General features: G+C 36.2%; 1 protein-coding gene across 10 annotated transcripts in view; it reads left to right on the forward strand.

Annotated features, from left to right (window-relative positions):
- Positions 1-17198, forward strand: part of GRB14 (growth factor receptor bound protein 14) — a 127011-nt gene extending 109813 nt beyond the window's left edge. For 4 of the 10 annotated variants that reach the window (XM_067741710.1, XM_067741712.1, XM_067741714.1 and 1 more), the window contains 7 exons: positions 5780-5860; positions 6339-6401; positions 10973-11089; positions 11181-11253; positions 11401-11488; positions 13682-13775; positions 15078-17198. In XM_067741710.1, coding sequence (XP_067597811.1) covers positions 5780-5860; positions 6339-6401; positions 10973-11089; positions 11181-11253; positions 11401-11488; positions 13682-13775; positions 15078-15224 — 663 coding nt within the window. In that variant the 3' untranslated portion in view covers positions 15225-17198. The remainder of the gene's footprint in view (positions 1-5779; positions 5861-6338; positions 6402-10972; positions 11090-11180; positions 11254-11400; positions 11489-13681; positions 13776-15077) is intronic. The other 6 variants (XM_067741711.1, XM_067741718.1, XM_067741719.1 and 3 more) reach the window with 2 other exon arrangements.
- The last annotated feature ends 1015 nt before the right edge of the window (positions 17199-18213 follow it).

Here is an 18213-nt window from a genome sequence, read left to right on the forward strand (position 1 = left end):
CTTGTGTGTGTGGAGTATTCCATTTTTAAAAATGTTCTGCTTTTTATTTTTTTGTAAGAGTATTACATATATAGCAAGTATAACTGATTGAAATTTCTCCTGTCCATGACTTAGTCTGCATTTTAAAAACATTGCCATCAATCCGATGTGAAGTATATTTTAAAATGTGCCCACCTGGATATGTTTAGTGCAGTTGTTTTATGTTTTATTTAAGTGTTGTGTGAATTGCTTTCTAGTTTAATGCAAATTATTTTATAAATTTTACTACAGCTGTATTATTCAAACATTTACCTTTGTGCTAAGTAAAAATTACCGCTTCTATAAGCAAAATTTATTGGTAAGCATCTTGACAAGGAGTAAGAATGTTCTAAAAGTAGGTAGGGGGAGAGAGACACAGAACTGATTTCTTCCAGGATGTATAGAAAACACGTTTATTTTTAAAACTTGTATGCTAGCAAATTTAGCACAACTTTAAATTTATAATTATAAAACTTATCGACCATTTCCTTTTAAGAAGGGCAGAATAATCAGAATCAGAATTACTCATTGTCATACCAGGTTTGCAAGAAAGTTTTATTTTCTTTTACTTTTTTTTTAATTGAGGTGAAATTCACATAACATAAAATTAACCAAATTAACTTTTTTTTTTTTTTTTTGGTACGCGGGCCTCTCACTGCTGTGGCCTCTCCCATTGCGGAGCACAGGCTCCGGACGCGCAGGCTCAGCGGCCATGGCTCACAGGGCTAGCCGCTCCACGGCACGTGGGATCTTCCCGGACCGGGGCACGAACCCGTGTCCCCTGCATCGGCAGGCGGACTCTCAACCACTGCGCCACCAGGGAAGCCCCAAATTAACTATTTTTAATGTGAACAATTCAGAGGCATTGAGTACATTCAAAATGTTGTGCAATTGCCACCTCTGTCTAGTTCCAAAACATTTTTTTCACCTCAAAAGGAGACTCCATACCCATTAAGCAGTTACTCCCAGCCCCTGGCAACCACTAATCCATGTTCTGTCTCTATGGATTTACCAATTTGGATATTTCATAGAAATGGAATCATACAATATGTGACATTTTGGGTCTGGCTTCTTCACTTAGCATAATGATTTGTGGTTCATCCATGTTGTAGCAGCATGTATCAGTACTTCATTCCTTTTTATGGCTGAATAATATTCCATTGTATGTGTGTTGGTTAACATATATATATGTTAAATAAACAATTTTGTTTATCCACTGTTGGGTATCTGGATTGTTTCTACCTTTTTACTATTGTGAATAGTGCTGCTATGAATATGTCTATACACGTATTTGTCTGAGTAACAGCTTTCAGTTTTTTTGATATATACCTAAAAATGGAATTGCTGGTCATGTGGTAATTCTATGTTGAACTTTTTGATGAATTGCCAAAATGTTTTCCACAGAGGCTAAACCATTTTACATTCCCACCAGCAATGTATAAGAATTCCAGTTTCTCCATATCCTCACCAACACTTGTTATTTTCCACTTTTTAAAAAAATACTCATCCTAGTGGGTGTGAAGTGGTAGGAAGAAAGTTTTTTAAAGTAATTTAAAGGAAGCTTTTGGATTAACTGTGAAATTTTCTTCCTTTAGCTGTTATGGCAGAAAGTCACTATGGTTACCTTTTTATTAGAGATTTGTTTCTCAAATAGTCTACTGTCAAAATGGCTGTCATGATTTTGGTTTCAGCAAATCTTAGAAATCTTGATTCTTTGAAACCCTCATGTTAAGTAGTCACTTGTTTGCTCTCATTGTCGTAAAATGTAAAACAAACAAACAAAATGAAGAAGAGAAGAGTACTTTAGAGGGTCTTGGAAACCAACCAGTCAAAGCAGTAGTAACTAGGTAACTAGGGATATGCATTGGAATCACCTGAGGTGCTTTCTGAAGCTCCATGTGCCCAGCCCCATCCTGGGGGATCCCGAGTTAGTGACTTGAACTCCAGGTGTCGGCCTGATTAAGAAACGCTGAGTTCATCCAGCGCTGTCCTTTTATAGATAAAGAAGCTGGCACTCTTTGGTAGACTTTACTCCATCACAGTTATGGTAGAGAAAATATCTTGAGGTCTCAGGTTTTCTCTCCCCTTCCATCAGAACCCTGTAAGTCCAGCTATGCTGGTGGAAGAGATACTTTCCAACCTTGTTAGCCAAGTCTTTCTCCCTTCTAAGGGCCTCAAATTCAAACACCCAACACAGAAGCAGGTGGTAAACCCACTTCCTTTAATCAGTCTTTCAGTGACTCTGACATGCCATTGATTTTACTAGGATGTTCTATTATTTTTTGTGTAATTAGATGAGAATTATGCCAATAAAATTGTGATATGATGTTTCATATCACTTATAATTTTTATTTTCATTTGAATATTTAGATTTATTTAGGCCTATAGTCCTGATTTTCATCATTTTTGTTGATGTTATCAATTTTGTGTATACACACAGATATATATGTATGTGTATAGATATACATATATATGAAATAAGTTAGTTGAGGTATTCTTAAAACTTCTTCATATTCTCAATCTGGTTTTTCTGAATCATTTTCATCTCAGAGTCATGGATACTCATATTTTCCACAGATTAACCAGCTCTGTGGTTCAAGAGCTTTTGGGAGGCATCATCTCTCAGATGAGTGCTCTGCCATGGTCCATGGGGTTGTCTTTCTAGCTACTGGCATTCCTTTTGCAAGGTTTTCATGCTAATGACTTCTTAATCCCATATCAGTTTCAGGCAATGGCAAGTCAATTCATCCACAGTGAATATGAGATGCCATAGATTATAATACAGATTGTTAGTTTGAAAACAAATGTGTGTCTAAGAAATGATGAAATGTACTAAAAGCTTTGTTCTTTCTATATCCAGAATGCTCAGTTTCTGGAAGACTGTCTCCTTCTTACCTTTTTTTCCCTCTCGTTTGACTCTTCTCAAAGCCTCTTTCAAGTCACAGATGCCCAGTTTAAAGATGCTCTGTTGTATTAGTTTTCTATAGCCGCTGTAACACATTACCACCAACCTAGTGGCTTAAAACACAAATTTATTATCCTATACCTCTGTCATTCAGAAGTCTGAAATGGGTCTTATTGGCCTAAAAGCAAGGTGTCAACAGGGCTCCGTTCTCTTTTGCAGTCTCTAGGGGGAAATCCATTTTCTTGCCCTTTCCAGCCTTTAGAGGCTGCTCATGGCAACTTCCTCCACCCTTAAAGCCAGCAATATCCAGCTGAGTCCTTTCCATGCTGCCATTTTTCTGGTTCTCTCTTCTGGTTCTGGATAAGGACCCTTGTGATTACATTGGATCTACCAGGATCATCCAAGATAATCACGTCATTTCAAAGTCAGCTGATTAGGGACTTCCCTGGTGGTCCGGTGGCTAAGAATGCACTTCCACTGCAGGGGGCACAGGTTTGATCCATGGTGGGGGAACTAAGATCCCTCATGCCACGTGGTGCGGCCAGAAAATAAATAAATGAAAATAAATGTAAAAAAAAAAAAAGTCAGCTGATTAGCACCCTTAATTGTATCTGCAACCTTATTTCCCCTTTGCCAGGTAGCCTAATATATTCACAGGTTCTAGGGATTAGGGTGTGGACATATATGGGGACCATTATTCTGCTACCACATCTGTGTTCCCTGTTTATTTCAGTTATGGCAAAGTGTTTCCAGATGAGGCTGGAAATAGAGGCCAGCATCAGTGAGGTCCTTTATCACGGAGCCGATGAGAAACCACCACGGTTTCAAATAGGAAAGTGATATGATCTGTTTTACACTTTAAAATAATCAGTTACAGGAAGCCTTGGCCTGCCAGCACAGACACATTTGAGGCTCTCTAATAGGGGACTGGCAGCTTGTTGTCAGTGGGGCACTGGTTTGATCCCCCTGCCTGGTGCAGCTGGGCTCACCTGGTGTTAGAGGTAGCTTTTGCTCATCTCCTTTGGTTGTCTATCGTGTTATTTCCAGAGTTTATCGTTGTACCTAGTATCAAGGAGCAGGGAAAGACTAGTCTATGTTATGTTGGCTGGACCAGAAGTGTCCTTCTTCTTTTCATTATGTGTTATTTATTGGATATAGCCTCCCCCAAGAATTTGGCCCCTTGTTTTATTTTCCTTTCTTTTTTATATACACATGTAAACTCTTCGTGTAGCATCAGATAGAGATATTCCCATTCTCTTTGGAGAAATTCCAGTTACATATAGAATCAGAAAAATCAGAAGACTTAGAAAAGGGGAGATTTGCTCATGTACAGTGTCCTAGTTACATGTTGTCTTTTCCCCTTCCCTTCAGTTAGAACTCTGCTAGTTTCTCTCTAACACATTTTGGTCCCTTATCTGCTCCTCCATAGGACAGGGAAATGTTAAGGTGACCCATGCCCTACCCCTTAGCCAGAGTTAACTTTCAACAGCACAGAAGCAACTTCCTAACACCACAGGTACCAGGGACAATACATCTTTGAAGGAAACAGTCTTATTAGTAGGTAGCAGGCTTTTCACTGCAGGTAAATAAAAGGTGTCCAAGCAGCATGTCCTTGTGAAAGTGTGGTTGCAGGCTATTGTATATTCTCCAAATGAACTTGACTAGGAATTAAGCTCCTCTGTCTTCTTTTTAAAGTTACTGTAGGCTTAGAGTTGATTTAAAATAAATTTCATTAGGTCCTATTAATGTCAATCAAACCTTAAATTAAAAAATAATTTTTATAAGTTGGGAAATAATTGGATAAAGAAGTCAACACAGAGAATTTTAAATGACTGTATTCATGTTAAAAGCAAAATCTTGAAAACAGTGACTCCCCTCACCTCCCTCTGATTTTCTGCCTAATTACCAAATATATCCACTTTGCTGCAATTGCTTTTAAGAAAATAGTTTTTAGTAGAGAAACAGCTCTGTTAGAATGTTTAAATGGAATTCATCCTAAGGGTAAGATTGGTTTCCATGGTGTCTCTTCAATCTCTTCTATATCAGACCTACTTTTAAGTTCATAATGGCTCCATGAAATGGAGAGAATTATAGAGGGCAATGGCAGTTGGCGTTCTTAATGTTTCTCAAACTAACAATCCAATTATACTCTAGACCCACTTTCCAATTGTAGCCTAGCAGTCCAGTTCTTATGATGCTACCTCTTGAAAGTAAAGCCTCTGTAGTTCTTATCTACTGCTCTTCACACTGTATGCCATGACTCTTTGTCTGAAATTAGCCTGATTCCCCACCATTTTAACTTCCCTGAATTTAAAGCCAAAAATTAAACAATGCCCTAAGAGTACTGTTACCAGAGGGTGATACAGTGCCAAGAATCTTCAAAATAGGATCAAGTTTATGGATTACAAAAGACAATGTAATTCATCAATCAGTCATTGAAGAATTATGGTAAATTTTACCCAGTTCTGCTTAGGATGTGTGTCAGATCCTCAGAGTCTTTGTACCATAAAGTCGGGCACCCTTCCCAAGTGAGCTTTCTTAGTGCTAAGCTCCAAATGGTTTTGGTGCTATTGACACTAAGAATAATGAGTAGGAGTGTCAGTTCCAGATCTTTATATTGTGAGCTAGAACTTACGTGTGGGTCCAAATAAAAGACACTGTCTTTTAAACTGTACTATTTAGGACACTAAAAGTTTACCATTCAAAAGTATGGCTGCTTTACTTGTTTTAAGGAAAGCTTATAATTTTCAGTTTTTATATTGATGATGTATAATTAATGAAAGTGTTGATATTCAAAAGTTGTAGTAAAACTCTGTGTAGTAAAAGTGGCGGGAATGTGTTTTTATTATTCTGCAGTATGGCATGCAGCTGTACCAGAATTACATGCACCCATATCAAGGTAGAAGTGGCTGCAGTTCTCAGAGTATATCACCCATGGTAAGCACCAAGTTTTTGAACCTACATTTTATTTTATATTTACATTAATTTGCAATCACATTACATTATAAATGTACATTTCCATTCTTTCCTTTTGGTCAAGTAAAGTAACTTTTTGGCACCATCCTACTATCATGTTATATTGAACTATTTTTTTTTTGGATTTTATATGATTGCAGCCTATGTGATAAAATCACAATAATCGAGCACACATGAAGTATTCAGTTACAATCATGTTTTATGTTGTAGAGAAACTTTAAATATTTGAAAGAATTATGCGAGTGATTCTTTATCATTACATTTGAGGATTAGATTTTAATAAGATAATTTATAGAACATTGTCCTTGAGATTGTAGATCTTTCTTCAAATTATTGATTTGATGGTGGGTTTATTTATTTATTTAAATATTCATTCTGGGATTATCATAGCCTGTGAGCTCTTTTGCATTCTGACTTTCTAACAATTAAATTTTTGAAGTTCCAGGTCCTTGAAAAGCATACTGCTCTCCAGGAAACCCAAAAGATGCAAGCCAAAATACAGGTCGTGCATTGCGTTAAGACTAGCACCGCTTCACAGATTTATACTAAATGCCACTTGGATATTTACAGGCAGATACATTTTTTCCCCTTTTTGGGACCTAATTTTAATTTCCTGTGCATTAACACAAGAAATTTATTTCTGAACTCCAAGTTTATGTTCTGCTATTTTTGCTTGTGCTCCTTAATATTGAGTGTATTAGGAATTCAGAAGTATGAGCCCATATTACAGTCAGCTAACATGCTACATTTCCACTTAGGTTAAAACGTGATTCATGCCTGTGACCAAAGAAGGTGCATTTCCCTACATGTAACGTAGCATATAAATGCTCAGCTCTAGGAATGAAGCATGAAATAATGTTGATTATGAAGTCCGATAGACTAATATGGAAAAAGAACTCCAATGCTGTAGTTACGTTGCTTTACGTTATGGAAGAGTAACTTTTCATCTTTGTATCACATTACTTTTTAGCCCTAAAATAAGAAACTAAGGAATGTAATGAGTTTTTATAAAAGCAATAGCTTTAAGGTGAGAATTTTTACAATTTGTCAGCATACTGTAATCTTTTAATTCATATATGTATATATGAATAATGAATTTTATTATCTTAATCCTTTCCTAAATCCTTCTAAATTTCTTTTAAAGTCATTAGGATGAGCATGTTAATAGCAGCCATGATTTGGAGGTAGTTATTATTTGGTGTCCTCTTAATCATAGAAAAAAATGTTATAAAGTAAGTACTTTCTAGTCTCATCACTGTCATTAGTGTACAAGTATGGTATTATTCTTGCTTCTTTCCGTTGCAAGTGATCCTACTGTTGATCAGTACGTCTATGGCATTTTGGATAATGTAGCTTTACTTGTTCAGCACCTTGTATGAGAAGACATTCCTTGAATGAACTGGCTGTAAATAGGGATAGAAGGACAAGAGGTTTAAGTCTCTGTGTGGTGAGGAAGATGACCTGTCCTGTATGGCAGTTGACATGATCAGGGAGAATAGCATCAAGAATTCTATCTCTACTCTTCTTAATTTTCATGAAGGAAACTAAGAAGGTTGGGGAGGTATTTGCGTTTATTTTGGTGTCTATACAGAATCCCAGGATAATTTCTACATTATCATGAAAGAATCAGTGACCTATATCCTGGATGCCAGTGTCTCTCACCTGCCTCTGCTGGTTTTCATTGAGGCCCCATGTTCAAGGAACAACAGGGAAAAGTTCACATACTTAGTTATAGTTTTAAAGGAACAATATTGTCTTCTTTTCCAGGGATTCATTTTGAGAAGGGAAATGAGAAAAAAATTATCATACCATAATGAACATCATAACTATATATAGCACATAATAGCCATCCCATCAGCCTTTGAAATGAGAATCATCAGCAGATATTTCAAGAAGCCAAATGTATTTGGTCCTTTTTAGGATAATAAAAGGGATTCATTTAAAGGAACATCTGTTAATATGGTCCTGGCCAGAACAAGGGGATGGGAAAAACAAGTCAACTGAAGTTCTTATTATTTTTCACATTTGACTCTGAGCAAGACATCCCAAACTGCACTTTCTTCCCTGTACCTCCCATTCTGTGGTACATGAAAGAACCTTAGATAGGGCCTGTTACTATCTTTACCGTAAGCGTGACCTTGATTGAGTCACTGCCGTCCTACAGTATAAAATAAGGGGGACAGTTGCGTGATCTCTAGAATCGATTACACCTCTGATGTCCGGTGGCTGTGTATGACACTGATGAGAGGACAGTGTCTGAGGAAATTCTGTGCCCTTTTACTAAGGGCTGTGCTACACGTTTATGTAGCTCTTTCAAATGGGGTGACAGGGAGTGAGTGACTACGAGTTGCTGCTTAGCTAAGCTGCCTGAAAAACATTTCATGTTCCAACCTCACTAAAAGTGTTTGGATCTGATCTCGAGGTGTGGTCTGGATAATCTAGGATATACCCAAGCCTCTTCTTTCTTAAAAAGAGAGGCATGCCATTAAAATCATGGACCCTCTTTTAGGGCTTGCCCTATTTATCCCACCAGAAGGAAGAAGTAGAAAAAGGGACAAATATTTGAGAAATACACTGATTCTGAATGTTATCAACATCACTTTTCTATGTGAAAGAAATTGAGCTGAAAATGACCTTTTGGTTCAAGTCAGATTTTGCTTCACTTCCATTTCTTTGTCCACCAAAGGTAAACTATTAATTTTTCATCCACCACCTGCCATTCAGTAGAAAACATTTTCTATATTCCTGTGTTTTCCCCTAGTGTAATGTAGCAAATGAAAATACTTATTTGTATCGTAGACTCCCTACTTAGGTCAAGTAATTATGTAACATGGGATCTTATTTTACATTTCAGCCTGTCATATTATAGGAGAAAAATGAAAAAAAGAATAAGAACTGGTTATGTTTTTGTTTCCTAACGGTATTTTTATGTTATCAGAACCTTGTGATTACAGAGCCCATCTTGGCATGTGAAGGCAGAGATATTATAAGGATAAAGCTATCATTATGATTGAGATTAGTTACTCTCTGGCTTGGGCAGGTGGAAGCTTTTCATTAATGTCAGCAAAGCAAAAGTATATCCATCTGGTCCACAGCCCAGCACAGAAGATCACGGGGTGAGAAGGGCAAAGTAAGGTGTGACAGCAAATAGAGATTACAGAGACAGCATCTGTTTGGAAAGAGCAGCTGTCAGTTATGAAGCCTCCTATAACAAATGAAAGATTGCACGCCGAATCTCCAGAAATAAAGATGAACCGTAATAAGATTGTGGACCACTACAGCAAGGTTTCAAGAGGAAATAATAAATGCTAATAAAGTGGGATGTGTAATGCAGTGATAAATTATCCCCCCTCCCATTTTTGTATGAACCAGGTTTTGTTTCAAGCAGACTTTTGTTTGTTTGTTTGTTTGTTTGCGGTACGCGGGCCTCTCACTGTTGTGGCCTCTCCCGTCGTGGAGCACAGGCTCCGGACAGCGCAGGCTCAGCAGCCATGGCTCACAGGCCTAGCTGCTCCGCGGCATGTGGTATCCTCCCGGACCGGGGCACGAACCCGTGTCCCCTGCATCGGCAGGCGGACTCTCAACCACTGCGCCACCAGGGAAGCCCCTCAAGCAGACATTTGACTAGAGTCTGTTAGACCAAGCAGGGTATGGCTGAATCCATGTGGAGAGAGAGAAAATGGTCTTAAGCCAGGAGACTCCAGGTGTATCTTGGCTGATCCTTTACAATGAGAACTCCGGTTTTTGTGTTGCTCTTCTATTAATGACGAGTGGGGAAAAACTATTAAACATTGTTCATGCTGGTTTTGGATGTTTTGTCTTTTAAGAGTTTTAATTCTTATAAATTGAGTGACACTTTTTTTAAAAAAAAAATCTTTATTGGAGTATAATAGCTTTACAATGGTGTGTTTCTGCTTTATAACAAAGTGAATCGGCTATACATTTACATGTATCCCCATATCCCCTCCTTCTTGCATCTCCCTCCCTCCCTATCCCACCCCTCTAGGTGGTCACAAAGCACCGAGCTGATCTCCCTATGCTATGCGGCTGCTTCCCACTAGCTATCTATTTTACATTTGGTAGTGTATATATGTCCATTCCACTCTCTCACTTCGTCCCAGCTTACCCTTTCCCCTCCCCATGCTGAGTGACACTCATAACTGAAGATTCTGACAACTGTTTTTTTTAAGGATGCATGACTTGGGTTGGCACACATTTTAAAAGATGGTTACAAAGTAGAGCCCTAAACAAAGAAAAAAATAAAAATAAGGTCCAGGTTTTGGATGTTTTATTTTCACCTTCAGAGGCTATGAATACAAAAAGTAATTCACAAAAAAGATGACTTTATTACTTGTTTAAAATCATGTTTGTTTACAGAGTATGTCTTCCTTTTATATCAGTTCTTCTTTTGTCATTCAGACTTATTTTTGAAGTTCTCATTTTGCCATGTTCATGCTCACAAGATGAAAAAACATTCACGTATTAAATCATAGAAATTTTAGTATTATGGAGTTACCTGAATTATTTCACTAAATTTCATTTTCTAAGTTAGAGAAAAGTTGATGTGATAAACTTTTAAAATACATATTGTTGGTTATAAAATATGGGTACTATTTGTTTCTAAAGAAGTGATGTAAGTCAGTCTGTTACAGCTTTAGTGTATCTTGAATCTTAATAAGTAGATAGATTTGACAGTTAAATGATCATTGATGAATCTCAAAGCATAATAGAGAGGTGAGTTTCGAAGTGATGGATCTTCTTAGCCACAGGAAAGGTTATTCTTTTCTAAATATGAAGAGATAGGGTTGCTTTAGAAGAAAGACATGCTTACCTTGAAAGCTTTTAATCTCTTTATTCAACACTTAATTCAATGACCTTAACAAATAACTGTATAACTTATTTAACCAAAATATTTTATAGCACCATTTTCTGTTGAATATGTATTGTTAACTTTTTAATTTCCTGCTAGCCACCTTTGGAACCACATCCTAAAATGGAAACGTACTGCCAGCAAAGCACTGAAAGGTAACTTCAAAGATGTTTTCAAGGTAAAAAATGTGCTTTTTTTTCCAGAGAAGTATATCAGAGAATTCCCTGGTAGCAATGGACTTCTCAGGCCAGAAAAGCAGAGTTATAGAAAATCCCACTGAAGCCCTTTCAGTTGCAGTTGAAGAAGGACTAGCTTGGAGGGTACAAATTAGCTTCCTGTTCTTCAAAATATTTATGATTTGAATTTGTTTCTCCCCGAAAGTTAAAATTTGTTTCCCACTTCCTTGCACAGAAAAAAGGATGTTTACGCCTGGGCACTCATGGTAGCCCCACTGCGTCTTCACAGAGCTGTGCCACAAACATGGGTATGTCTCTGCATATTCAGTGTGACTAACTGGGTGGCAAGATGTGCATTTAGATGTAGTCATTGAGGGGTTAGGGTAGAAAGTACACATAATTAAATTGTGATCATTTCAAACAAATCTTTGTATTCCTCCACTTTATTTCTTCAGCTATCCACCGGTCCCAACCATGGTTTCACCACAAAACTTCTAGGGAGGAAGCTCAGCGACTGATCATTCAGCAAGGTCTAGTGGATGGGTAAGTTTGATTTTGAGTAGCACTGATTTTGATTTCTCCTATAATCAGTAATGACTTATTCAGCACACACAGAGAGTTTTGACTTCAGCTTATTAAAACAGAAGTGACTTTATTCTATAAGGATGGTTGTCATTGAATCCTAGCAATACCTATACAGTTCCTGTTACATAGTGTGTGCTTAGTATTTGCGCATAAGGAGAAGATAGCTGAACAGGATGCTCTGCTCTTAACCAGTGATCACTAATATTACCCATTCTGTGCATCTCAGGTATTAATTGATGGGGGGGGGGAACTGAACTTGTTTTGGCGTGTCAACATTTTGATTTGAACGAGTAATATGTTTGCAAAGTATGGTTTGTGTCATGACACTATCTTACGTATTATACATTTTTTTAGGTTTGATGCAGGGTGTGTTAAAGTAAAAAGCTGTTTCTTACATATTTAGACTATCTTATTTTTTTCTTTCTGTTTAAATCCCTATTTTCTTTTCTCTAAATTTTAACAGTTTAAAGGAATATAAACGTATGAAACCAGTACTTTTTGACTCTTCTCATGTTATCTTTTAGTGGGATAACACAGAAGAGACAGGAGAAACAGAAAATTTATTATGCAAGATTTATGATCTAAAGAATTTTCTTTTTCTCAGATTACTCAGTATTTCAGATATCAGTACTTCCTATAATACTAGCTGAATTCTCTTCCCAAATGCAATACAAGTTAAGGAGCTTGTATTGAGGTTTGGATGAGAAATAAAACCAGCATCAATTTAAACAAGTGGTAATGGGATCTTATATCTTCATGGGTTGGCTTAAGATGATGGCAAAATTTCAAGGTGATTTAATACTGACATTTGGATACAAATGCACCTTCACATGGAAGATTATTAGTAGCAAGTCGGCATTTCAGTAGAATCTAAATAAGAAAAGATTTCAATATACTTCTCTGCATGGAACACGGTCTTTTCAGATATAAATCTGAGCAATCAGCAGAATTATCATCTAAGACCAAGAAAAGAAATAAATCACAAAGAATTGTCAAAATGTTTTGGAGGATTATACTTTCCCTTATTTCTGAGCCCATTTTTTGTAAATTGAATGAAATAATTGCATAAAGAATGACAGTATCTTTATTTTTAAAAATTTTTAATTAAAAAATGGGTTATTTGGGGTATTCTTTTGGAAAGATGTGATGATGCCAGGCAATCCACTAGGTGGTAGTGGTGATCTACTCAGGAATGGGGAGAGAATTAAGCTTGATTGACCAGTGAAACTCCCTTTTGTCCCATCTCCTAGAGATGTAATGTCGGAATCTCACACAGCACAGATGAAATGGATAATCTCATCAGACATCTGTGATGGCTCAGATTTGGCTGTCTCTTTGCCCAGGCACAGTGAGATTAGTATTGGAGTCACCAGTGGGGACTGTTTGCACAGTCTGTTTGCCAACAATTAATATAAAGCTGGTTATGCACTGAATTGCCAGTTAATAAGAATCCACGCCTGGCAGCATTTTTCTCAGGCCATTAGGCCATGTCTTGTTTTTCTAGCCTGTTATAGAGGCTTTTCTACTGCATTCTTCAAGGTTAAAGTATATGTTGTTTGAGTGTTTCTTTTACTTAAAATATTTTGCTCAAACATTTAATAAATGATTTCAGGATTGATTTTTTAGAATATATTAATTTTTCACTTTCTGTTGTGTATGTAATAGTAGGAACCAGAATCAAAAGAAAGGATCCAGTGTAGAAGAGGGGGTTAAAAATTATTTCACTCTAAATAAATTTCTTTTTTTAGGGCCTAACATGACCCAGAAGTTAAAATAACAATATGCTAATAATGCCTTATTCCCTGTACCAAAGAGTTACATGTGAATACCCAGCTTTCCCAGTGGAAAAAGGACGTAGCACTAATTATTGATGCCACATAGCATTATATTGGTTATTGTGAGCAAGCATTCTGACAAACGGCTGTGTATTTATCCTATTAAAATTAAATTAGCTCTGATGATAGTTTTATAGTATAAGGTTTATGTTATACCATATTGTTTACCATGTTGGATAATCCCATCATTGAATACATAGTAAAGGAAAATTCTGGCTACATTTATGAATATACTTCCTGGATTTGGTACAGGCTATATTTCTATGAAATCCATGAGTAAATGTAGAAAAATATTGAAATCCTTCTCTCTCTTTAGAGTTTTCTTGGTACGGGATAGTCAGAGCAACCCCAAAACTTTCGTACTGTCAATGAGTCATGGACAAAAAATAAAGCACTTTCAAATTATACCAGTAAGTAATTTGTGATTTCATATTCGTATATTAGAGATGATCTTAATGCATAAGCTTTTGGAAACTTTAGTTTTTTTTTGGTTCTTTTATTAAATATAATTTGGGAACTTGTGCTTTGACTAGAGTTAAGTTTGGCAGAAATGGTTTTATGAGCCTGAATTAATATAAGAAATACAGGAATTGCAAAAATTAAATTTCCCTTTTCCCATGAAATACGATTTGGTAATATTGTATAGACCCCGTGCCACCTATTGTTAAAAGGTTACTGAAAATTCCTTCTCCTGAATTCCTCTAGTGGTTCTTTAAAAATCATTATTTTCAAGCCCCTTCTCCTCTCTTGTCCCCACAATGCTTTTTTGGTGTTTTTTGTAGTTTTGTTTGTTTTTAATCATTATGGATAGGTACACAGGTGCTGTGGAACTGGAGATCATTATTTAAACTATTCTGAGCACATTTAAAATTTTTCTGTAATTCTGCTTTGATGTGGCACAACTTGGTTTGGGATTTTTTTGTTGCTTCTGCTGCTTTTGTGTGTGTGTGTGTGTGCGCGCGCGCATGTATGTATGCACGTGGTCTGTGTATTGGAACCAGATAGTGTGGAACAGAGATTCAGTCTACTTTCAAGAAGGTATTACATCAGATTGCTAAGTTGCTAGTGTTTTCTTTTTTTTGAATGACTTCTTTTTGGAACTATCCAAAGTCCACGTGAAGTATCTTCCCTACTTCATTGATTATGTGAGCGATGTCCCTGGCACGTGTGAATTGCTTAATGCCTGAGATCTCACTGCAGAAAACAAAAACAGAAAAACCCGAAAACGCTGTCATTCCACTAACACAGTATTTGATTGCTCCAGAATCAGTTTACTGATACAAATTATGGTGAACATTCATTTTTAATATGTTAAGTAAGGCTTTAGGTAGACAACAACTAGAAATGGAAATTAATTTCTGTAGGTGGGAGTATTAAAATTTTTTGTTTACTTTTACACTGAATAGTGCCGGTTTCTCACTGTGCACTGTATTGATTCAGAATAATCCTACTATTCTAACTACTGAACGTTAAGAGAATTTAGAGACAGAGAAAGTAGAGCCACACTGCTTACCTTAGGATCAGATGGTATTTCTTTTAAATGCAAGTGAAGTTACAAAGAAGAAGTGGACATGCCATAACATTCTTTTCACTGTCCTTTAGTATTATAAACACATCAATTTTGGCATTTAAAGATGCAGTATGCAATAGAATATGATTGTCTTTCTGGGTATTTTGCCCTTCTTACCAGTTTGTTGTTTTTCCTGTTGCAGGTGGAAGATGATGGTGAAATGTTCCACACCCTGGATGATGGGCACACAAGATTTACGGATCTAATCCAGCTGGTGGAGTTCTATCAACTCAATAAGGGCGTTCTTCCTTGCAAGCTGAAACATTATTGTGCTAGGATTGCACTTTAGCCAAACAAGAAGTGACTTGTTAAACTGCTGAAGAAAAAGGACTCAAGAAAAAGGAAGACCATAAATAAGGGTGAAAGCATTGCCATGGTGAAAAGAATCTATTTCTCTTACAAGTTACAAAAAATAGTTTGTGCATTACAAATAAGTAAAGATTTGGATTGACATTACCTTCATCATTTAAATATTAGTTAAAATTAAACCTCCAAAAAAAAAAATCTGGTGTGTTCTTGTGTGATTTTCCATTACTATAATATTTTCTTCAATTATGCACATTTTAAACATCTTTCTGTCCTTATTTACTATAGCAACATTAGAATTCTCAACCACAAAGTATGAAAAAAAGTTGGGGCTCAGAATGAATTATTTGTGGACTGAATTTCAATTAACTACTGTTTTTGTAACTTAAGAAGTATGATAAAAACCTGAGTTAACAATTAAAAGAAGCTACTCACAACCTGTTAATAAAACTAAAAACTATTTTGAATTGTATATTTTCTGAGTTTATTATAACCTTAAAATCAAATCATATTTTGAAATAGCAGCTTAAAATTATTTTGAAGTATTGATATATTGATTTTTTTCAGGATGACTTTTATTACATATTAAATTATTAATTATACTATAATATTTACACTGATACTGTACCTATTAGTGACACGTTATTCACTGCATTTTTTTCATTCACTTAAGGATTGACTGGAACTATCTACTTGTTTTTAAGGAAATGATTAAAATATAGAGGGGATTTATATAATTTGCACATACTTTCTCATGGCATGTAATCTGTCACAGTGTAACATTTTTCACATTAATATTTCACATTTGCCCCACGCTGTAACTTTCAGAAGTTTCTTTAGATCCTTATACAACTAGATGATTAACCTGATCAAAATGTTAAAATCAAAGATGCAGAATCTATTAAGGTCCGAATAGGTAAATCCATGCTATTCTCTTTGCCTACTCCCTTTTCATCATCTTACCTTGGCAATGTCGGTATGGAAAAGGTTTTGGAAACATGAGGCACCCACCTCCCTTATCACCTCACTGAGACCATCTAGAAAGTTTTTGTTGGGATTTATAACTCTGTTTTTCCTACTTTTTGTGAGAAGGGTATTCATTGTTCTAAAAAAAGATGAGAAATAAAACATTAAATAAACGTTAAAATCATACAAAATATTGCTCATCCCCTTTGATCCTCGTAACAACATTTTGGGAAAGTTAAGAAGATTTTTTAAGAACAATATTTCAAAAATGCATACTGTAGTTTTAAATAAAAGCTATTCATTTTTGGTAATAGAGCATCTGAAAACATTCATACAATGCTAATAAAATCAATTATTACTGAAAAAGAATTACTGGCAGAATTTTAAAAATACTCAATTTGCTTTTAGCCAAAGCAAACCTAATTCTTAAAACACTGAAACTTAGAACATAAATCTGATGCTGTAAAATATCGATCTGGTGTCTACAAAGGCTTGAATGACACATAGGACCCTAAATAGAGGAGCAAGAGGTAAATACACTTGACCCTTTCAACCTTGTAGAGTATCTCTGATTATTTCTGACTTATTTCTGATTTATAAAAATATTTTGTGTTTTGAACTGATATGCATTTTCTTATTTTGCACCAGGGTCAAATTGACAATATCAGAAAATGTAATATTTTAAATGCTAGACTCTCATAAATTGGCCAATTTGTGCTTGTCTTTGTTATTTGTGCCTCTAACTTCATTCACAATCTAAATTTATTATTGTGGAGCCCAGATTTTGTACGTAATTGCTCATTTTGGTCTTAAAGCATGAGCCAAGAAAAATTACTGAGGAAGGGCTGACATTATCCTTCCTGATTCCTTCTGATAAAGGGTTTTGAACACGTGTGTATGTATGTAAATCTTATATGAAATTAAATCTGAGAGTGTCAGACACATCAAGAGTTAGTACAGTATTAAAATGGATTTCCAAGAAAAATGTGAATTACCTTTGGATTATTTTTCATTTTGGTTTAGCCAAGTTTTGCTATCTTGCACCATTTTAGAGTGGGATTAGGTCAGATTAGCTCTATGTTTTCTTCTTTTATTCTTTTCATATGTTGGAGTTAGTATACTTTATTCTCCTAGAAAGAAAAAAAAACCCAGCAGATCTGGTCCACATTGTTCTTTTTCGTTTTTTTAAATGGAAGAATTATTTATTTTGAAACATTCAGGAAAACTAGGTCAAACAAGATAAAAACTATGAGTGTTTCAATTCAGAATAATTACTTGTTTCACATGTATAATGGTGCAAAGACCTGACTGATTTGAGTATATTAGTTGGAAATTTTTATCTTAGCTCTATTTTAGGGTGGTGGTCAGCATCAGTTAATCAGAGGCCCATGGGGTCTCTAGCTTCTGATCACCAACAGTGCCAACTCTACATATGGTAGTTGTGTTACGGTAGGGATACCAGACTATCACCTGGATTATGATTTCTCTGAAGAGGAAAGATTATCATTGGTTATGGGTACAATTTGGTGCTTCAAGCTGGCTCCATATTTAGAAAGCTCTTCCCTCTATTGCCAGGCATTCTTAAGCTTTTCTGTGCCTTGGATCCATCTAGCAGCCTCGTGAAATTTATGGACCCTCTTCACAGAATGTCTTTAAATGCAGAAAATAAATAGAATTTCAAAGCGCAGTAATTATAGAAACATAACTGTACAATTGTATATGTAGGTGGACCCCAGGTGGAAACGCTGCTGTAGCGTGGCCTGCTGTGTCTCCTGGCTGTGTTGACTGTTGCCCATATAAAGCCTCTAGTTTTCTGTCTCACGTTCTGTAGGGAATACAGGAGCTGGTTCTCAGTCAGTGTTAACCCACACCAGTGGGGCACAGAGTAGTTTGCTTGAGATGCAGGGTTCTTGTAACACTTATTGAACACTCAACCAAACCTTCATACCTGCCTCTTGTGGGATTATCACCTCCTGCCAGTGCTGGCTCCTACACTTTTACCATCT

This window comes from Pseudorca crassidens, chromosome 6, assembly GCF_039906515.1.
Source record: "Pseudorca crassidens isolate mPseCra1 chromosome 6, mPseCra1.hap1, whole genome shotgun sequence".
Classification (NCBI taxonomy): Eukaryota; Metazoa; Chordata; class Mammalia; order Artiodactyla; family Delphinidae; genus Pseudorca; species Pseudorca crassidens.